This window comes from Myxocyprinus asiaticus, chromosome 37 (genome assembly GCF_019703515.2).
Source record: "Myxocyprinus asiaticus isolate MX2 ecotype Aquarium Trade chromosome 37, UBuf_Myxa_2, whole genome shotgun sequence".
NCBI lineage: Eukaryota > Metazoa > Chordata > Actinopteri > Cypriniformes > Catostomidae > Myxocyprinus > Myxocyprinus asiaticus.
The window spans coordinates 15,412,119-15,435,824 of NC_059380.1; the positions used below are offsets into that span (position 1 = coordinate 15,412,119).

At 39.0% G+C, this 23,706-nt stretch overlaps 1 protein-coding gene across 1 annotated transcript in view; it reads right to left on the bottom strand.

Moving 5' to 3' along the window:
* The window catches only part of LOC127428061 (inactive N-acetylated-alpha-linked acidic dipeptidase-like protein 2), a 475,761-nt gene that overhangs the window by 194,935 nt on the left and 257,120 nt on the right, over window positions 1–23,706 (bottom strand). The window contains exon 6 of the mRNA XM_051676110.1: window positions 6,836–6,973. Within this exon, the coding sequence (XP_051532070.1) occupies window positions 6,836–6,973 (138 nt within the window). The remainder of the gene's footprint in view (window positions 1–6,835; window positions 6,974–23,706) is intronic.

Sequence of the window (23,706 nt, forward strand, 5' to 3'; positions counted from 1 at the left end):
TTGTTCATCTTTTGACAAAGATATTGCACAAATAAAGTCCGCCCCCTTCGGTGGGCTCAACAACAACGTTGCAATTATCATAGGACCCTCATGATGCATTGTTATCTGTTGGCAAGGATATTGCACAAATAACGTTTGCCCTTATCGAAGGGCCCTCACAATATGTTGTTATCCTTTCGGAAGGAAATTGCACAAATAATATTTGCCCTTATCGTAGGGTATTGTACAGCAATGTCGCCCTTATAGTAGGGCCCATATGCTACATTGTTAATCCTCTGGCAAAGATATTGCACAATTAATGGCCGCCCTTGTCGGAGGGTTCATTTCAAATGTTAATCATTTTCAGCAAGGGTATTGCACAAAAATGTCGCTCTTATCCTAGGGCTCAAATGCAACGTTGTTCATCCTTTGGCAAATATATTACACAATTAATGTTCATATGCAAGCATGGTTATCCTCCAGCAAGGATATCACATGAACCATGACCCCTTTATCATAAGGGTTCATCAGTAAACACAAACACGGCTTATCCTATTGCAAAGGTACTGCACAAACCATGCCAGGGATCTCGCATAATTCATGCATGATTAACAAATTAAAAGACAATTCCCATAAGAAGCCTACAATTCTGCAGGGTATGGCATAATAGTAGCATGTTGTACAGTCATATACAGGCATATGTTTGCATCATTAATTTATATATTCAGATTTGTCCCTCACCATATGAAGACCTGGTTGTTGTCCTGAGTCTATTATATGGGTTTGCATTTTCTTTTGGGGGCATAGGTTAAATTTAGGGTAAGCTCCACTCCCCTGCCATCATCGCCTCCGGCAGGATCTGACAGTTCAAGCAAGCATCTGCATGCTGAACCATAGGACTGTGCTTGTGCCAAATGATAAGTCCTTTTCGTTCACATTAATTCCAATAATCTCGAGTCTTTCTGATAGAAAGAAAATACCCAATTAACACAAATGTAACAATGAAAGTCAGTAACTTTAATCTGATTGCAAGAGTTTAAAATGTTAATAATTTAATTTTATAATTTTTATTTTTTTATTTTTTAACGTAATTCGATTATAGTAACTAATTACTTTGTTATTGCATTTCACTCAAAACTGGAAATGTGTATGTTGGAAAGTTTGTCTACAAATTTGATAAGCTTGCATACATTTGCGGCTAATGTCTCTTTTCCTTCACAGTGAGATGCTAATGCATTTAGAGCATATTGGAGCGATACAGTGAGCCTTAATTGAAAGGAAATAGAATGAAAGAGGAGAGACAGATGGAAACAAACGATTTGAAACCTCTGGCGTGGTCAAAGCTCGGCCCAATCAATAGAGCACAGATTACTAGCTCCGAAGCATTTGTTCCGGTTAATGGAAGGGAGGTGCAGGCTAGGGACCAGAGTGGGTCACGGCTGGGAGGTTTAAGAGCGTGAAGAGAAAGGGAGGGTGGGAGTGTGTGGAGGGAGGCAGCCCTCCCTCTCTGTGGGATCGATGGCACTCGTGTTGCCATGGCAGGTTTTTGGCGGACATTGATTGCTGGACATTGGGCTGGTGACAGGAGACAGTTTGTAGTAGCCCATGGTCCACTCAGTGGTTTAAAGTTAAAGAGACAGACTTACAGAGTCCAAAAGTCTGAGACCACTAGTGCAAAGTTTTCTCATTTGTTGTATTAGAATTTATATGATCAGCACAGCAACTTAAGTGAAATGTTGAACTGAAAAAATGTTATACATTTTATGTTATTTACATATATATATATATATGTCCCTTTTTTGACAACATGCACCCGAGCTGGCATGGACTCAATACGTTTGTGCTAAACCTTATGATCCATGTTATCCCAATAGAAAATGAATACACAAAAAGTCTGCACACAATTATTGTGAAAAATGTTTAAATACACCACTATATGTGGGCTAGCAAACGTTTCAGTCACAGGTGACCTTCTTCGATGCTTGATTGCAATACCAAACCTAGGAACCATATTAAGCCATGCAAGTCACATGGAACAATAGAATGGCTTAATATGGTTCCTTGGTTTGATATTGTAATGAAACACTGTGGAAGGTCGCCTGTGACCGAAACATTTGCTATCCTGCAGTAAAACTTAAAGGTCATGCTTTTTTATTTCTTGAGGTTAACTTATAATGTCTGCTAAGTTAGTTTTTTTCTTCTCTCAGCTTAAATAAGGAAAAATATGGTATGTTTTTTTTTTTTTTGACCTCTTATATGTAAAAATATCAAGGACAATTGACCCCTATAAACATATCTTACATATAGTAGTTTATGTCATCTTTTTAAGCAATAATATTGTGCAGGCTTTTTGTGTATACATTTTATATTTGGATTGTTGTTGCATTCGCAACTATAAAAAAATGTTTTTGGACTTCTTAAAAGGCACAGTAAGTTCCTTACAACTTTCCATGTTATCCCATCATGATTTGAGAATGTTCTAAAGAGCATCTTGTGTGCTTCAATGAAAGCAAGGAAATCTGTATGGTCAATATAATATATTTGCTTATTGATTAGTGACCTATAGTTCAGAATCTTAACTATTTTGTATTTGTTATACTTGAGAACTTTTCTTTGTTTTCAGTTTTTCAAATTCTAAAACTTGAATATGGTCTCAGACTTTTTGACCTCATTGTTCAAAGAAACTCACGTTTTCACAGAAAGGCAGGCCATAAGCTCTTCTAATAATTTCAGAAAGAGAGTGGTTATTAAATGTATATACTGTTGTGAGGCAGTGACAGAAGTTGGCTTACAAAAGCACTTAAATCTGTTTGTCAGACAAAATCGTACTTTATTGGGTGGTTATCACCTTTGTGCATCCCTTTAGCCATTACCATTACCAGACAGAGTATGAGCATTATAACACAACATACAGACACACAGCTTCCTTGATCTGTGATCTGAAGATTTGCTTTTAAGCCCATTTCCTTTAGTTTTGTCACTGGCACTGTAAATCTTTACTGCCAAGACAACGTCTCTGCCATGGCAATATGGTCTCCAGGGCAACCATGCAAAGATAAGAAGTGATTTTCACTCAATAGCAGGAATTAGAGACTAATAACCCCTCCAAATCTGCAGCTAACATCTCCTTAAACACAAAAATTGTCGAGAGGGAGAGACTGTGAGCTGACTCAGAGCTCAGCGTGTTTATGTGTGTACATGTGTGGGCAGATGTCTGCGTGACTGTGACTAATGTGTGTGCATGCACGTGTGTTTGTATGCATATTCATGCTCCATATGAACAGAATGGCATGTTCTGACTACCATTAGCATGCAATGAAGCTTCTACACATGTGCATGTAGATGAACACAAACATCAGGAATCACACATACATGCTGGCTTAGTGACACTAATTGTCCTGCTAGTATCTTTTTGGCAGTGGTGAGAAACTTTTTTTCTAGACTGCACAGAAAAGAGCAACATCCCCCTTTTTGCATAGAATGGCTTAATATGGTTCCTTGGTTTGGAATTGTAATGAAATACTGTGGAAGGTCGCCTGTGACCGAAACGTTTGCTATCCTGCAGTAAAACTTACTGTGCGATTTTCATAACTGAAACAGCAGAAATTGATGGTGTGTCATTTTCTTTTTCAATTTGTCTTGGGTGACTATTCATCAGGGCTCCAGACTGCAACTAAAATGCGACAATAATTTAAAATCTAGCTGCCATTGGCGACAGTCGGGTTGTGTTTGTTCATATGCGGTTTTGTCAGATATTATCTTGTGAGTCATTGAATACATCTTTATAGCGTCAGTGTGTCTCGTGCCGTTTTTTACCCGTTCTGTTGTGACGAGCTCGCTGCACCGCACGCAACAACAAACCAAGCATGAGTCGTGACCAAATGACTCTTTTGAACCAGATCTTTTTCATGAATCACCCAAAAAGAATTGAGGGTTTGAATTTAGGAGCTCAGGTTAACAGTTTGAATCAGATTCACTTTCTCAGTGAATCAGCCGTCAGTGAGCTCACAACTGGGAGCGCAGACATTTCAAAATAAGAGTCCTTTGTGTATTTCAGGCTTCTTTATAATGAAAAGTCTCGTATTGTGTACCACTTTATTTTCTTCTGGTAATTACTGATTGGGATTGGAGTAACACAAAAAAACTGCAACTGGGATTTCATTCAGTTTGCACTCTTGTAGTCTCTGTGTCTGGGCCATCCGATAACAGTAAAGAAAGACTAAAGGCAATATTTAAAATAATTCAATTTATATAAATTATCAAGCTTTTGACACTTAGGACAATAGACCTATTTAACAGATTGTGATGAAGCATTTTCGCCTTATTTAGCAGCGTAAATCTAGTAAACTTTTTTATGTGATCAATTTGTTTTTAATAATTTTTTTTTCAAATATTGAGTGTAGGTTTATAACATTATGCTGTATGTTATATTACCCTGGAATTAGTAAAAAAAAAAAAAAAAAATCCCACAGCTGCGAGGGGGTTTTGATTACAGCTGCTGAGAGAGTGACAGTAAATTTGGCATCTTCTCCCATCTGCCTGTCTTAATCCACCGCTCTCCACTTTTTTTTTTTTTGCTTCTGGAAAGTCATTTAAATGAAAATGAAAGTCATTTTCTTTTGCTCTTGGAGCAAATTGGTACGTGAAAATAAGATTTGCTGTGGTCTCCCATTCACCGCTGTTGAAGTTTACCCTGCGATCATTTGCTTCCGCGTTCCAAAACATGGAGTGTCAAAAAGGTCTATTGAGGGACTTCTACACAACTATTAAACAAGGTGCAAACATTCACTGATGCTCAAGAAGACAGCACACTACTGTATGCATACTATACTTTATGTAAATATCTGTAATGTAGATTCTGAACAGCAATACTAAATACAAATAATAATAATAATAATAATCTTTTATCTGTTATGAAAGCTAAATTATGAAAGGGGTGTGAACATTTATGAGACAAAATGGAATGTAAACTTATCTTCTCAACTATATATACTGTTTATTAAACCTCTGATTAATGGGTTATCAGCTGTCTTCCTTTTCTTCTGCTTTCTATCTTGTTTTTGAACAGCAACCTATATCGAGCAATTCTGTGATTTGGTGACTAAAAACAGCAATTTGGTGTTTTAATGTTTCAGTTTAGGAGCCAATGGCTCCTAAGTCATTTTTTTAGCCTGGAGCCTTGTTCATTTAGTACATGATCCTAACCAAAAGTGCTTCTGTATAAAGGGGCAATCCATAACTGATTTGCCTGGTAGAATATAGAGACATAATGTGACACATCGGGCTCTATTTTCGTGAGTGCACAAAGCGCAGCACTAGGCACAATGACCATGGCTATGTCTTATACAATTTACATGAGCACGTTAATTCTAAGTGCAATTTTCATGCCAGTGCAAAGCGCAAAATTTGTGTAAGTAAATTTATGTAATTAAACATTTTTTTTTTCTGTGATTAATCGCACTTAAATTATGGTACATGATACATTAAAATAAATGGTACATGATACATTGAAAAAATCATCATAAATATATTTACTTTTCCTTTCTCAAAGAACTTGCAAGAAATTGGTTAGTCATAATTTATTTTAAATATTTAAATATCTTTATGTTAAAATTGATTTGGAGCCTGTAAGGCTGAATAGCCTGCCAGGAACAACTTGGGACACCTTTCTCCTATCATGTGAAGGTTCAAACAAAGGGCGTTAAACAACAAATATTAATCGCCGAAATTAACGTGTTCAATTTCCCAGCCATAATTAAAAAGTGTTGTATTAAAAATCTCTGGTCATCTTCACAACATTAAAATGCACAGCATGCCAAAGACTTTCTATGGAGTACTTTAACTATTAGATGAAGGTTATTGGAAAAAACTACATCTTTAAATTCTCTGCTGGTCTATGAAAAACAATGCCCCACTTGAATGACCTTTTCCTGTAGGTCTGCTTACTTAAATTCAATTATGCATGTCAACTCCTCCATCTGTCATCTTTATTTTGCAACACATCTGTCGTGGCTGCCCTGACCACTTTCAGCATTACATTTGACCTCACTGAAAGTCCTACATAAGAGAGTGCTGTAAGGTGGCTAAACAGCCTTCCTCTCATGGTTTCAATTAGGTCCCATGGACACCCACTGACTGATGTCTGTAATGGCCTTGGATATGGGTAGCCATAACACGGGTGACTTAAAAATGATGTGTAAAGCCTGTGTAATTCACCAGTGTTACGGCACACTAAAGAGCTATGCTACCACAATGCAGCATAAATCAGCGAGCCTGGCTTTCTGAGCACTTGACCCCTCTCATCTGGAATACAGAGGTGTCATACCATCTGCAGCCAGCAGATGAATCACTGATGTAAGAAGCTCAGAGAGCCACTTTTGGTGGTTAAATCCCCAGCAGAAGCATGAGACTGAGATGACTAATGAAGATATCCACATAAAAGATTGAGTTTTAGAGCTTAGTGGAGACATAAGGATTAACACACATAAAAAAGAAAAGGAGGATATCAAAAAACATGTGCACCAGTAACGGAACTGCAGTATAAACGTTTTCTGAAATAATGAAAAAAAGATATTCATTTTTGTTTTAGTTAGTTCACGTCCTTTGGAAAATTCTACAGATAATTTGGTAACAATTTACAATAAGATTCCAAAATTATTAGTATATGTTTTTTTTTACATTTTTTTATTTTATTATTATTATTATTATTATTATTATTATTATAAATAAATAATAAAGTCTTCTCTTTTCATTCAAGGTTAGCAGGATGCAGGTTCATCTGAAATCTGTGATCCGCATTAATGTGTAGCGGCAGACAGTTAAGTGCAGCAGGCATAGTTTCTGGCCTAGGGCTTACCTGAGACATAGGGCATGGCCATAGGGACACAGGGTTTACCCTGCCCCATGGTAGGGGCAGACAGCAGTACTTTCGCTAAGGAGGCAGAGATGGGCTGAACCAGCAATGATGTCAGGTCGTGGCGAATGTCTCTCCCAGCTGTGGAGGAGGGAATAGAAACAAAGAACAAACTATTTATTTTAAAGGATAAAGAATGCAAATATGTGTCCGATTCAGTGTTTCCCAACCTTGTTCCTGGAGCCCCCCTAAAAGGACATATTTTGGATTTCTCCCTTATTTGACACACCCATTTCAGGTCTTGCTGTACTGTACTGAGGAGATGATGAGTTGAATCAGGGAAGCTGAATTGGGTGTTTGATTAGGGAGAAATCCAAAATATGTACTATTGGGGGAACAGGGTAGGGAAACTTGAAGGGCATTTTCAGACATGTAGTTCATTTAATTTGTTCCAAAACAGGGACTAAATTTGTTACAATGTTGCAATTGATCCTTGGTTCAGTTAGTTTTCACAAGGGAACATTTCAGAACTGTCCAAATTTGTTTAATAAAAATCAAACGTAAGCCAACTGTCCAGTAGGTCCAAATGTTTGTGCTCTGTTCTGGGGTTTAGCTCATAGTGGCATGGGGTTGGCGATATACTGGTTAAAACAACATACCACCAGAAATGTATAAAAAAAACGCCACATGGAATGCATTTTTCAATTAGAAGTTGCACTACAAATAAATATTATCAATCGCTTGGACGGATGTGAGTTGTACATTCCCTATCTGTCACTCACTCGACGTTGTGTCGATGTAGACCTCGATTCTACCTCGACACAGACCCTTCCAGCGGTTTGCATTCGAAGGTCGGACGTATCAGTACAAGGTCCTCCCTTTCGGCCTGTCCTTGTTCCCTCGCGTCTTCACGAAGGTCGCAGAGGCAGCCCTTGCCCCGTTAAGGGAAGTGGGCATTCGCATCCTCAACTATCTCGACGATTGGCTAATCCTAGCTCACTCTCGGGATGTGTTGTGTGCACACAGGGAACTGGTGCTCTCGCACCTCAGCCGACTAGCCCTGTGGCAGTCAAGTTTTCAGAGAGACTCGCTGCTGGCCCAGTACATGTGCTAACTAAGAGCCCTGTTCTGAGGTAGGTGCTCCGCATGTGGCTGTTCACTGTAAGGTAACCCCATGCGATGTATATCTTCTGCTAATTCGTTTCCCTGTTGGCAAACTGCATCTTCCTTGGGCAGAGCCCCTCTGCTACAGTCTCCATGTTTGTAGTAACTCCTCCCCCATTGGGTAGGATCTACCATGAGACTTCTCCACATGGTCGGCAAGACCATGTGACGTATTTTCCACTTAAATATCCCCCGTGAGGTGTGGTCTCTGCGGTCTTCTCCCCTTGGGAGGGACACCCCCCGACTAGACCTGGTCGGCCCAGTCAGATAATCCCCCTTTTTTTTAGGGAGTGAAAAAAAGGGGAAAAGAGGCCACGACTGGGCTAGCCTCTCTCTATCTTTTGGGTAGTCGACTTGTCCCCAAAGGGCCATTCGACACTCATAACTATGTTGGGGGAGGTTACGTGTCGGCCTGGTGCGCTGGCTATGAGGCACACAGTTGTCTGCCCTTCACACACCGCCAGTTCACGTAACACAGTTCAGCCAGTTGTGGCGTTTTGTATAGGGACCCCTAGTGTCACTACATCAACACAACGCCATGGTTACTTGCGTAACCTCTGTTCCTGATGGAGGGAACGTGACATTGTGTCCCTCCTGCCACAACGTTGAACTACCCGCTGAAATGTCCGGACCTTGTCTCGGCTCCTCAGCATAAAACCTGAATGAGTGGTTGCATACCAGCTCCTTTTATACCCATATGTCTGGGGGAGTGGCATGCAAATACCACTCGCCAATTTTCATTGGCATTTTATTAAAGACCAGAGGTGTCTTGGGCTCCCAAGAGTGACCCCTAGTGTCACTACATTGACACAACGTCTCGTTCCTTCCATCAGGGAACGGAGGTTACGCAAGTAACCATGACGTTTTACCATCAATACAAAAAACACAAGTGACAACACTCATCTTCAGAATTTCACCCACAGCTGTCATTTGGATTGATCATGATTTTCAGTAAGCATTTAGAGAATGTCAGGGGGCTCTTAACACCACGCATGAGGAAACCAATTATCCAATTAAAGAATTTTCCTATTGGCTAACATCTCTATGGAGTTTTCTCACACATCTCCATCTATGAGGGCAAATAAACGTCATTAGTCCGTTACGTGCTGCATAAATATAGTTGCAGTGGGGCCAGGCAGAGATGTGTTTAGTGATGTGTGGTTAAGCGCGAAGGGGAAGGCGAGGTGGGTGATAATGCACTGTAAATCAAACAGAGAAGAGAAAGGAGGATGCAGAGAGAGACATCCGCACAGCCAGGCAGGGATGTCTGGGCTCGTATCAAAGCCGTTCCTGAGCGCCGATTGTAGCTCACAGGCGGTAGACTAATAGGGCCAGAGATTTTAAGTTTGAAGAAATGGTTTCTAGCAAGCCAATGGGGATTTATATGGAAGAAAATGTCCATTGATTCAGCCTCATTAAAACAGAGAAATGGTGAGCCTATGCCTGCTTTAGGAGCAAATTTATTTAGGAGCTTCAATTTTCCAGCATCGCTCTGGCACCAGTGGGATGGGATACAGTCATCCACGAATAACAATCAGTAGACCTTTCTGTGACACACCACTCTATTACCTTCAATAGATAAATGTATTCACAAGCCACAATTATTTTACAGAAAGTATTCAGAAATGAACGCAAAAAGAGGTCCCCTTGAAATTAGCTTAAAATGTTTCTAGGTCACAGGGGACATAGAAGATATGATTATCGGGTTTCGAGTGGGTCTTTTGAAGAAACACTGTACATGCAATTATCTCCTCAGAAAGGTCACAGGGGTGAAAGTTTGGTTTTGAGAGAGGTGATTATCTACACATTATCTTTAACCTTCTAAATGTTCTTTTCCATTTATGTTAGTGTGTGTGACTCAACTAATGCACAGTGACAAACACACCAAATTGCTTCAAATAAGTGTGTTGTGGGCTATTAACATTGAATTTTAGTCAAAGCAATTGATACTGCAATTTAATACTTCCCTTCAAGGGGTCAAGGTTTAGCTGGTTAGCATGACACATTAGCCTCTGTGGGTAGATGTAGTAACTACACCATCACTAGTATCTTTATATTTTGATGAAATCAGTTTTTTTGTAAGCAACATGTACAGTACATTGCTAATCATTTATTATATAATAGTAGATGTTTTGCCAGTGCTCGATTTTTCAGTGTCTGCTGCCTGTAAAGAATTTAGTTCAAGAAGGGAATTATAATTAATTCTGGGAATATTAAAAGATAAATTATTGTTTATGTCTGATCAAACCCTTCGGCCAGCGAAGAGTTGATGTGAACATACTTGTTAATACTTTAGCAATACTACTCTCATGCCATTGAAAATACTTGTAAGGGGGTTCGAGGGAAAGGAAGAGGCGAGAACCGGCATGAGAACTTAAATAAAAATTTAATGAACAACTTAAACAAAAACACACAACCATAAACACACACAGTACAGCTGCCTGTAATTCTCTCTCTCACGAACTGTCGTCCCCGGCTGCCTTTATCCCTCGCGCACCCCATCAGGCTGATTGGGGACCGGACATGCGTCATTCCAGCCCGGTCCCGCCCTCCTCGGCTCTACATACTTTAATATCACAAATGTATTGAAATGCTGTTTATAAGCACAGGTAACAAGATTTGCAGGTTCTCATTGTTTAATGGTTAGAAATTATACCACAATCAACTTCTCTTTGAATACACCTGAGACTTTATTGACTAATCTACAACATAAAGCTAAACTAATACACATAGACAAACATAAACACAGGTTAGTGAATGAGCTTAACAGAAAATTTATGAAAATGATCTGTAACAGAGGAAAACAAACTTATATGGAGTCTAAAGCAGACAAACTGGTTAATCCAAATGTCTGCTAGCTGCCTTGAGACATCACACAAGTCACATAAACCACAACACATAGAGACTGTATCACCTAGATATCATATAGAGACTGTGTCTGTTCCCCGAACTTCCAAACACAAAACTCTCACTAAATCATTTGGAATCCCAAGACTTTCACCCACTGCCAAGACTTTCACCCACTGTTGCACTTGTGCATATGATTGTGTGACAATAAAAGTGATTTATTTTGAAATGTTTTTATTAAGGTCAAACTTAAAAAAAATAAAAAAATAAAATAAAAAAAAAAAAAAAATCAAGATAAAAATCATATAAAGGTAGGGCTACTAAACATTAGATCTCTTTCAACCAAGCACTAATTGTAAATTAAATTATTACAGATCATAGTTTGGATGTGCTCTGTTTGACTGAAACCTGGCTTAAACCAGATGAATATATTAGTTTAAATGAATCTACTCCCCCAGGGTATTGTTATAAATATGAGCCTCGTCTGAAGGGTCGAGGAGGTGTTGCTACAATTTACAGTGAAGTTTTTGGTGTTACTCAGTGGACAGGATATAAGTTTAAGTCTTTTGAACTAACAATGCTTAATGTGACACTGTCTTTTGCCCTAGCTACTGTATATAGATCACCCGGGCCATACTCATATTTCCTTGGTGAAATTTTCTATCAGATCTTGTTGTTACTGTAGATAGAGCTTTAATTGTTGGTGACTTCAACATTCACATAGATAACGAAAATTACACAATGGGATTAGCACTTACTGATATTCTCAACTCTCTTGGAGTCAGACAATATGTGACAGGACCAACTCATTGCCATAATCATACGCTAGATTTAATATGGAGTTGGTGTTGATACTATAGAAATTCCGCCACAGAGCAATGACATCTCAGATCATTACCTCGTCTCTTGTTTGCTGCGATCAGCTAATGTCACTCAATCTACATCACGCTATTGTTCAGGTAGAACTATTCTTTCGACCACTAAAGATAGCTTCACTAATAATCTTCCAGAATTGTCTCACATACTCAGTAAGCCAAAAAGTTTAGAATAACTTTTCTGATGTAATAACAGAAAATATAAATACAGTCTTCTCAAGCACTCTTGATAATGTAGCCCCCCTTCGATTAAAGAAAATTAAAGAAAAAAGCTCTGCACCATGGTAAAATGATCACACTCATGCTCTCAAGAGAGCAGCTCAGAAAATGGAGGACAAGAGGAAGAATAAAAAAAGAGAGGTATTTCGCTGTGCATGGAAGGATAGTGTCTGTAGCTACAGACAGGCACTAAAAGCTGCCAGGTCAGCATATCATAGCAAACTCATAGAAAATAACCACAACAATCCTAGATGTTTATTCAGCACTGTGGCTAAACTGGTTAGGAATTAAGCATCGACTGAACCAGATATTCCGTTGCAGCACAATAGTAATGACTTCATGAATTTCTTTACTGATAAAATTGAAATAATCAGAAATAAAATTGGAATTAAGCAATTGTGACGAGGAGGAGGGCGAGGCTGGGCCGTGAGGGTGCACGACCAGCGCTGAATCAGATGATCAGCAGAAAAGCGAGATAAAGAGGCACCGGAGACGCCAGTTCGAGGGAGAGGGAGGTGCACACAGCTGCCAAACGTATGCATTCCACCTGCTGGACTGAAAAGTCAGCAGAATGAGAGAACACACGGAGCTGTGTGTGCGTTATGGTTTTGTTATGCTGAAAAGCAGTTTTATGTTGAGTTAAAAGTCTTTTGGTTGTAAACCCACTTCCTGCTTCCTCATTTACAATGAGCAAGAGACTTGTCTGCCACAGCAATCAACTGTCACAGCACCTCAGAAAACAGTGTCTCATAATTTTCCTTATGAGCAACTTCAATGCTTCGCTGTCATAGGTTATGAAGGGCTAACAAAACTTAGAACTAATAACTAAGCTCTTAAAATAGGTATTCAATGCAATCTCAGAACCTCTTCTTAATATTATTAACTCCTCGCTATCCTTAGGACATTTCCCAAGAAACTTTAAAATGGCAGTTATCAAACCTTATTAAGAAATCACAGCTTGATCCTGGAGAATTGGCTAATTACAGACCGATTTCAAATCCACCATTTATGTCGAAAATACTAGAAAATGTAGTGTCCTCCAAACTATGTTAATTTCTACAGAGAAATGGTATATATGAACAATTTCAGTCAGGATTTAGGGCCCATCACAGTACAGAGACAACACTTATCAGTTACAAATGACTTGCTCTTATCATCTGATTGTGGCTGCATTTCTCTTCTAGTGCTTTTAGATCTATGTGCTGCCTTCGACACCGTAGATCACAACATTCTCTTGAATAGACTGGAGAATTATGTTGACATTAGTGGACTTGCATTAGCATGGTTTAGGTCCTATTTATTAGACCGCTACCACATTGTATGCGTAAATGAGGAATTGTCAAATCAAACAAAAGTTAAGTATGGAGTGCCACAGGGATCAGTTCTAGGGCCTCTGTTTTTCTCCTTATACATGCTTCCCCTGGGAGATATTATCAGGAATCATGGAATAAGTTTCCACTGTTATGCTGACAATACCCAATTTATATTTTGTCTAAATCCAACGAAAATTCATAATTCTCCAAATTATCAGAGTGTATCAATTAAATAAAAAAGTGGATGGCCAGAAATGTCCTTCTACTCAATTCTGACAAAACAGAGGTACTAATTATTGGATCAAAAACCTCTAAAAATAAGCTGCTAAAATATAATTTGACTCTCGATGGATGTACTGTAATGTCGTCTTCTACAGCAAAGAACTTAGGTGTTATATTTGATACCAATCTGTCCTTTGAAAATCAAATTTCCAATATTTGTAGAACAGCATTCTTCCACCTCAGAAATATTGCTAAGTTACGACACATCCTCTCTGTTGCTGATGCCGAAAAACTAATTCAAGCGTTCATGACCTCAAGACTAGATTATTGTAAAGCATTTCTGGGAGGACGTCCAGCAAGTTCAATAAATAAACTTCAATTGGTTCAAAATGCAGAAACAAGAGTGCTGACTTGAACAAAGAAACATGATCATATTAGCCCCATTTTATCTTCATTGTATCGAGGCAGGCGAGGATGGAGGATCTAAGTGCAGCTTTTAATGGAAACAAAAGATGAACAAAGTAACTCAGAATAAAAATGAAAACAAAACACAGGGAACCCGGTACAGAACATGACAATACATGTGAAGAATGACAAAGTAAACAGGGAAAAGAAGGGCTTAAATACACATGAGCAAACAAGGGAACGAGGAATACCTGTAGAAACAATCAGGGGAAAACCAATCATAAAATGAAACTGCAAAGGACTACAAACTAACAACCAACAAACGTGGGAACTAAACAAGAATTTCAACATAAAAGTCAATGCAAAAAAAAAAAAAAAAAAAAAAAAAAAAAAAAAACAGGGAATATGTGACAGAGCCCCCCTTTTAAGGAGCAGATTCCAGATGCTCCAAAAAAAATAAAAAAAAATAAAAACAATTGTCCATGGGGTGTGGGGGAAAACAGGTAGTTCAGAGGGGCACAAGGGGTAAACAGGCAGTTCAAGGGGCACAAGGGGTAAGTGGAGCAGAGGAACAAGACAAAGTTAGGGAGGCTTGAGACCAAAGCAGAGCTGGAGGGATGGAGAGCCAGGGCGATGCTGCAGGCTCAGAGGACCAAGCTGGAACCAGAGGTTCAGAGGGCTGGGGTGGAGCTAGGGGCTTGGAAGACCGAGGCAGAGCAGATCAGGCAGATGGCCAGGAGACCAGAGCAGATCAGGCAGATGGCCAGGAGACCAAGGAGACCAGAGCAGATCAGGCGGACAGCCAGGAGACCAAGGAGATGACCTCAAGGTGGGGATTGGGTCAGGAGTCCAGGGAGGTGGCCGCAGGATCGAGACAGGGTCAGGAAGCCTGGGAGGCGGCCGCAGGGCCAAGACAGGGTCAGGACACCTGGAAGGTGGCCGCAGGACCGAGACAGGGTCAGGAGACCTGGGAGGTGGCTGCAGGACCGAGACAGGGTCAGGAGGCCTGGGAGGCAGCCACAGGGCTGAGACAGTGTCAGGAGGCCTGGGAGGTGGCTGCAGGGCTGAGACAGGGTCAGGACACCTGGGAGGCGGCCGCAGGGCCGAGACAGGGTCAGGAGGCCTGGGAGGCAACCACAGAGCCGAGACAGGGTCAGGAGGGCTGAGAGGCGGCCGCAGGGCCAAGACAGGGTCAGGAGGCATGGGAGGCTGCCACAGGACAGGGTCAGGAAGTGGAGCAGCTGTAGGAGGAGTCTCTGGGGAGCAGACGGAGCCTATGGAGGAATAGTCTCTGGGGGAGCGTGCGGAGCCACTGGAGGAATAGTCTCTGGGGGAGCAGGTGGAGCCGCTGGGGGAATAGTCTCTGGGGGAGCAGGTGGAGCCACTCAAGGAATAGTCTCTGGAGGAGTGGGCAGAGCCACTGGAGGAATAGTCTCTGGGGGAGCGGGTGGAGCCGCTGGGGAAATAGTCTCTGGGGGAGCAGGTGGAGCCATGGAAGACTCTGGGGGCAGACCCAGGAGAGGCTCGAGGGGCGAAGCCATGGAAGGTGGAGCTGTGAGAGGCTCAAGGGGTGAAGTCATGGAAGGCGGAGCCATGGCAGGCTCGAGGGGTGAAGCCATGGAAGGCGGAGCCATGGAAGGCTTCGAGACAGGGGCCGTGGAAGGCTTCAAGACAGGGGTCATGGAAGGCTTGGACAAGGGAGCCGAAGATGCAGGTTTTGGCCCGGGATTCCCGTCATAATCCACTGTATAAAGGGACCCACAAAGTTCCAGAGCCTTCTCCACTTATTCGACGAGTGTCCAGTGAGAATCAGCCGGAGGCATCAGTTCCCTCAGTGCACTATTCAGACCAACCCGGAAGAAAACCACCAGAGAGCGGTCTGGATAGTGCACTACATTTGCCAGATCTAAAAACTCACGGACGTGTTCCTCAACTGGACGGTCCCCTTGTTGAAGGAGCAGAATTCTGACGGCCGCTAGATCCATTTTTTGGGTCAGTCTTTCTGTAACGCGGCAGGCGAGGATGGAGGATCTAAGTGCAGCTTTTAATGGAAACAAAATATGAACAAAGTAACTCAGAATAAAAATTAAAACAAAACACAGGGAACCCGGTACAGAACATGACAATACATGTGAAGAATGACAAAGTAAACAGGGAAAACAAGGGCTTAAATACACAGGGGCAATGAGGAACACCTGCAGAAACAATCAGGGGAAAACCAATCATAAAATGAAACTACAAAGGACTACAAAATAACAGGAAACAGGAACATAGGAACTAAACAAGAATTTCAACATAAAAGTCAATGCAAAAAACAGGGAATATGTGACAGTTGTTACATTGGCTACGTATTAAATGTTGTATTCATTTTAAAATTCTGTTAACTACATATAAAGCTTGGAATATAGCATGTCAGAAGCTCACTTAAGTACTGTGGAGCTAGTCCATTCAATCACATTCATTACGATCACAAAATTCTGGCTTGTTAATAGTTCCTAGAATATCAAAATCCACAAAAGGAGGTAGATCCTTTTCCTATTTGGCTCCTAAACTGTGGAATAGTCTCCCTAACACTGTTCGGGATGCAGACACACCCTCTCTAAGTTTAAGCCAAGACTAAAGACTCATCTATTTAGCCAGGCATACACCTAATGTATCTATCAACTCATAATTAGGCTGCTTTAGTTAGGTCTGCCAGAACCAGAAACATATATCAAGATCTATAACTCTGCATAAAACTGAATGGCATCTACGCTAATATTATTCTATTATTCATATCCTGATGTTACCAGATCCAGCCAGATCCAGCTCCGTTCCTGCTTGGTGTCAGACTCCACTGCTACATTTCACTGAGTGATGAAGACAAACTACAGCCGGTGCTAGCCAGACATTACTTCAGTCATTTACGATGGACTTCAGAGAATGAACTGGTACCAACTCCAACTGTAAGACATCGGATAATTCATATGCCACTGCCTGAACCTTGGATTTAGGATGGACCCCACCAAACCTCACTGAAATGACCTGCCGGTTGAACTGCGATGCACCTCATTGATCTCTGCCTGCATCACCTTTGTATATTGATGAACTATACTCTTGAAATGGAATACATAGACTATCAATTAATTGCCAACAAAAGCCTTTATCAGCCATCTAACCAAGGTCAATGCATCTATATGAACTTCTGCAGTTAATCCAGGATGGACTTCAATGACATTAGTCATTAATTTTACAGTTCATAAAAATCTTTTTTTAAACACTGACCTTAGCACTTCCTTAGTTTGCAAATTTTAAACCATGACTTGCACTCCACACAAATAACTAATATTGGCATTATATTCATGTTTTTTAGCCAGAGGGGAACTGGCCCCCACAGTGAGCCTGGTTTCTCCCAAGGTTATTTTTCTTCATTAACCAACATCTTTTGTGTTCAGTTTTGTGTGCCTTGCCACAGTAACCTTCAACTTGCTCACAGGGGTTCTAAATACAATTATTACTTAATGATTTAATTATTACATTTTTATACACAAATTACAATCATAATTAATCAAACTACACAATGATCACTCTAAGACTTTATAGATATTACGGTTTTGTTTTCTGTTAATGCATGATTTTCTGTAAAGCTGCTTTGAAACGATGCTTGTTGTGAAAAGCACTATACAAATAAAAATGACTTGACTTGCCTTGAACGAACGCATCAGAACTTCATTTAATACACCTCAATTTGAGATTGGTTTACCCAAATTACATAATAAAGCACCAGATTAGCGAAAGTCTGGATGTACTACTTGCGTGTTGCTTAGAAGTCCTTTGACTTTGTTCGTTGAAAGTCTTTGTTTGTGGTCAATGGTCTGGATTTCCGATGAAGTTGGAATTGATTTTGTCAGAAGTCGATCGTGTACTGGTGCACAGATGATGGAAAGACCAAGCAGAGCTTCAGAGGCAGCTGCAGAAGAAAGCTCAGACTACATGTTTTAACTCTTCTAGCAACTCGAACATGAGGGCTCCTGCAATTGACAAACACATGGAAGTTCAGAGCATGAGAAGGACTTGGCCGCAATGGATGTTGCAAACCTGAGAACTCCAAAAACGTAGATTTGGGGTTGGCCCCGCCCAAAAAAGGCTTTTTAGCCAATCATCAATGTACATTTTTAATGTCACGTGGTCTCCTCTTTCCCTCCTTAAGGCATGGATCACACACACGTTCTCATGGCAAAATTCTGCGGACGAAGATGACGTGGACGGACGTTGAGCACGTGTGAGACCTCACCACTAAAACTGTATCCTTGACCATTGTGAATATTCAGTGTAGCTGTTTACAAAGCACCGCTAACACAGAGGTCAACACCAAACCAAGCAACTTACTTTTGGTCAGCGCAGCGATTTCGCCTGTCAAAGTTCACCAAACTTGAACTTGAGACAAAATCAGCATGAGGAAATTCTTCGCCACTGGAAGTCCATTGTGCAAAATTCATGATCGCATGTATTCCTATTGGATGGACACATCTTACACGCTCTTTTGATCACGAGTTGTTCAGTGGTGGCTCAGCAGTTAAGGCTCTGGGTTACTGACCAGAAGGTCAGGGGTTCAAGATGCCACTGTTGGGCCCTTGAGCAAGGCCCTTGACCCTATCTGCTCCAGGGGTGCCGTATCATGGCTGACCCTGCACTCTGACCCCAGCTTAGCTGGGATATGTGAAAAAAAGAATTTCACTGTATATATGCAAAATGTTTGACAATAATAAAGGCTTTCTTGTTTGGTTCTGTGCACTTTACATGGAATTTATGAAAATGAGAATTTTTAGGGAGTTAATTCAGTTGTAGAATGTGGTTGTCACTCCCGTGTTTTATTGAACACTATCTGTTAATCAATTAAAGTTTTTTTTTGCTGTAGCATTTTTCATTCTTTTCCAGATAAAATAACGTCTTTTTTTTTTTTTTACAGTGGCCGTAGTAGTAGTAATTATAGAAGTTTTACGAATAGCAAAAGTAGCAAGGCAGTGAAAGTAATTGGTGATTATCAGGGCCAGACAGAATCACCAGACCTTTATTTCTTTCTTTTTTTTATTTGCATTTTCTGAGCTAATTTTGAAGGAAAATATGCTGAATTCTGCAGACGGGATTTAAACATAGTAAAATGTGTTAAATGGAGCTGAGAGTGCTACACCCTTATTGAAAGATGAAAACATCTTGAAATTAGCCAAAACATTCAATAAACAAACTTGCAAGTGGTGGGGAATGTGTAGAATTTTTGTGAATGACAGAGGCTGCAATTCTGCAGTTTTCTGGGGAGTTCTGCATGCACAGGACCTAGATCTTCTGTCTGTGTATTGTGTGTTCAGATGAATTATGTACTTTGCATGTTATGCATTCTGCACATATATTTTCCATATACTGTATTCATAAACATGTATTGAATATACTGTATTAATATAAATATAACCATGCATATGCATATATGGACTTTATGAAACATATATGGACATATTAGACACAGATAGACACTTAGTACTTTTTACACCAACGGGAATAACTTGCTTTAAGCTGTTTATCTTTCGCAGAATGTAATGCCTGTCTCACTGCAATCCTTTGCAATGCAATATTGGTTCTCCCTACTTGCATTACAGTATCTACTTAAGTGTAATATGTAATACATTCCTATATAGCCCATCTAGCTCACTTGCATGAAGGTGATAATTGTAAATTTTCTGTATATATTTCTAAAGTCGTGTGTTAAGTGTTGGTCTTGTAAAGCCCTGTCATATGCTAAATGTTTTAACTGTTGCAGACACTATATTTTCTTGCATTTCAGGAGATTAATTAAAGTAAACAACCTTGACCTGGTAGTGGCAGTAACAGCAGCATTAGTAAAGGTAGTAAAAGTAGTAGCAATACTAGTAGTGGTGGTAGAAATATAATTGATATAGTGGTTGTGGTGCAGCAATAGCATCTTCCACTCATTGATTGTAAAATGCAGGACTCTGTAAAAATTAGATTAAATCTTGATATACTTTCCCTATTGATACAAAGTTTTAAAATATGGATTGCACACCATTAAACAAATCTTTTCTAATATGTTGCATCTCACTTTATCTTTGAATGATGCTCATGATTCTTTTCAGTTAGCGCAAAGTAAGCTCCTTTTGTTTATTTTTTTTCTAACAGAATTACTTACCTGGGTTCCCTGTGAAGTTTGTACAGTACACAGATTCATTTCACACATCAATGGCCATGCCCACTTTTACATAATTCAATGTTTCATTATGTTAAGCAATATTAAACTAGACAAAGATTAGGTAATTTAAGTTGCTACTATGAAAGCAGTAGTTAATGCCATGGGAACATAAACACGCTTGTACTTTACTGTCACTACAATAAAAAACATCAATACGAGCATTGAAGTTGCAAAAAATTGCGAGAACATCATTTTTTTAATGTATTTTTTTTATTTATTTTTTTAAGCAAACAAGCTCCCCAGGAAGAGTTATTTGCTGAAGTGCGATTACCCACAGGGCTTAGACTAATTCCCTGCACACAGAGATGCTCATGATATGTATATTACATGCCTGCAGTGGGGCCATATGTGCACTTTGAAGATTACAAATACTTTGGTAGCTCACATACCAACTTCTCATTCATACAGTCTTGGTGTGTAACAAATCAAATCTATGAGAAAGATTGTAGCCATGTCAAGCTCATGTCAATAAACAGCAGTAGCTATCTCCTGAGAGATGAATCATTCTGTAAGAACTTCATGCACACACACACACACACCTGCTGTGTTTAAAATAGCACATCATACTGCTGGAACTACATTTGAAAGAAACAGTGTGTATGTGCATATGTGTGCATAGTATCCACATCTGAATTAACATGTAACATCTAAATTACCTACAGAAATTTGCAGAATACAAATAGAGCTGACTGGCATGGGAGCTATTTCTCACAACACAAAATGTTGTCTACAAACATATGGATAAGCTTTTAAGAATATATATTTGGTGATGCAGCAGGTTGCATTGCATTTAAATAAATATGCAATGTGCATCATAAATGTTAGTAAGCAGTATGCAGTCCTGCACAATTTATTTATAATACAAATACAGACATTTTATTTGTTCTCCAAGTCATTTGAAGTAAATAAAATTAGATATCTCCTTAATTTTCCTCCTGCTTTACGATGCGACACACAGCCACCACAATTTACATGCAAATTGATTTTCAAAGAGCAGGTTACTGATTTCCATGAGAACAATGGAAGTGGTTTTCATGTAGAGAATTCACTCATCTGTCTTGAGTTCAAGTGTTTGTGCAATCTTGCTTATATCACTTCAAGCATTTCATGTGCTAAAACCGAAGTCACACAACCATACATTTGTTGTTTATTGTTCTAAACAGCTCAATGCAGATTGACATTTTCCTAATACATCATAAAATACAAGCATAAGATCACGGGTACAACTGCATTGTATTGTGAATTTCTTGCAAAAACAAAGAAGAATTTAAGTGTGCTCTAGTGGAGATGCTTCTTAGCAATTCACACCCCCCAGCCCCAACCCTCCTTTTTTTTTTTTTTTTTTTTTTTAGATACAAAGATCTTTTATGATAATTAACTACAGGCTCAAGCTACTTGTGTGCTCTGTGGCATACTATTGATAAGCAAATGTATGCATATATTATCAAAACCACTGCATACAAGAGTCAAAAGGAGAGTGTGATGACAACTATGTAAGATGTCTGAAATGACAGCATGCCAGTGTGTTGGTCAAACGTGTAATCTTCCTGTAGCAGAACTGGTAAAGTATAGCGCTAGCAATGGCAAGGTCATGGGTTTGATTTCCAGGGAACACAAGGACTGATAATTTGTATATTCCAAATGCACTTTCAGTCACTTTTGGATAAAATATCTGCCAAATGTATGAATGTCAATGTAAAAAGATGTTATAGGGGGAGTCACATAGATGTGATGGTAAACCTTTACAATAATGTTCCTTTTGTTATCATTTGTTAACAACGTAAGCTCACATGAACTAACAATGAACAAAACTTTACAGCATTTATTAATATTTTTTAATGTTAATTTCAACATTAACAAATAATTTTTTTTTTTTTATTTTAAAAATGTTTTAATATAAGGGATAGTTCACCCAAAAATGGAAATTCTCTCATCATTTACTCTCCCTCATTCCATCCCAGATGTTTATGACTTTCTTTCTTCTGCAAAACAAAAACAATAATTTTTAGAAGATCTCAGCTCTATAGGTCCATACAATACAAGTGAATGGGTGCCAACATTTTGAAGCTCCAAAATGCACATAAGGTCTGCATAAAATTATTCCATAAGACTCCAGTGGTTAAATCGACAGCTTCTGAAGCAATATGATTGGTGTGGGTGAGAAACAGATCAATATTTAAGTCTATAAATAAGTATAGTAAATAATAAATAATTAAATTCTCCTCACTGCCCAGTAGGGGCAATATGCACAAAGAATGCAAATCACCAAAAACAAAAGAAGAAGGACTTAAAATTTAACTGTTTCTCACCTACACCTATCATATTGCTTCAGAAGATATTAATTTAACCACTGGAATCTTATTGGTTAATTATATGCATTGTTTATGTGCATTTTGGAGCATCACATTTTTGGCACCCATTCACTTGCATTGTATAGACCTACAGAGCTTAAATATTCTTCTAAAAATCTTTGTTTGAGTTCAACAGAAGAAAGAAAGTCATACATAACTGGGATGGCATGAGGGTGAGGAAATGATGAGAGAATTTTAATTTTTGGGTGAACTATACCTTTAACATTAATGCACTGAACTAACATGAACTAACAATGAACAATTGTGTTTTTGTTAACTAGCATTAATAAAGATTAATTAATGCTGTAAAAATATATATTGTTCATTGTTCGATCATGATACCTAATTCATTCACTACTGCCTGTATTAAATGAGAGTAGCAAAGGTCAACTCTTGAATTGTGTGGCACATATGCTTCATCCTTGACTCTCTTTTTTAATGAAAAAAGCAAAGAAAATCCATCTGATCTTTGAAAAAAAATGTCAAGGTGCAAAGGCACTGGAAAATCAGCAAGACCAAAGAGGCAGAGGAGGCATAATTTATTACTTTGTCCAGTAGTTTTGAATTCCAGGGTGTTGATCTGAGAATGAGATATTTATGAAATAAAACTAAGAGAGAGTTCCAAAGTACAGCAGAACATCATTTCTGAAGGCATCTATAAAGTAGGGGTGATGAAGAGATCAGCTCAATAATCAAAGCTTAAAGTTGCTTTGAAATACAGTAAGACAGAAGGTATTGAAAAGGTCATTATAAGAAGCTCATAATAGCCTTAATGTATATAAGATTTGTGTCTCTAGTGAATAACTTCATAGAACTAACTCATATCTGTGAAGATTTATTTATTTTTTATTTTTGTATTTTTTCTGTACAATTTTTATGTCTGTAATTTAATGCACAAATAAATGTTGAGCTTCTTTGCATTGGCCTGCAATGGTTAAAGAAGAGGCTGAATGAATCTAAACTAAAGATAATAAAATCAAAGTGAAGCAAAAGATGTTGCATTAAAATGCACCACTACATTGTTTTGATTATCTTATGTTTCTCAACAATGAAAAGACTTTTAAAGACACCAGCCCATTTATTTCAATATGACTTATCTCTCTCCCAAAACTATATAAAAAAAAAAAATAAAAAATTGTCTAAAATGTTAAGTTATATTAACTGTACATTATTTATCCATCCATTTATAATGAAAATAACCTTCTGTTGTGTGTTTGTTGTACCCTTGGGTTTGTGTGTG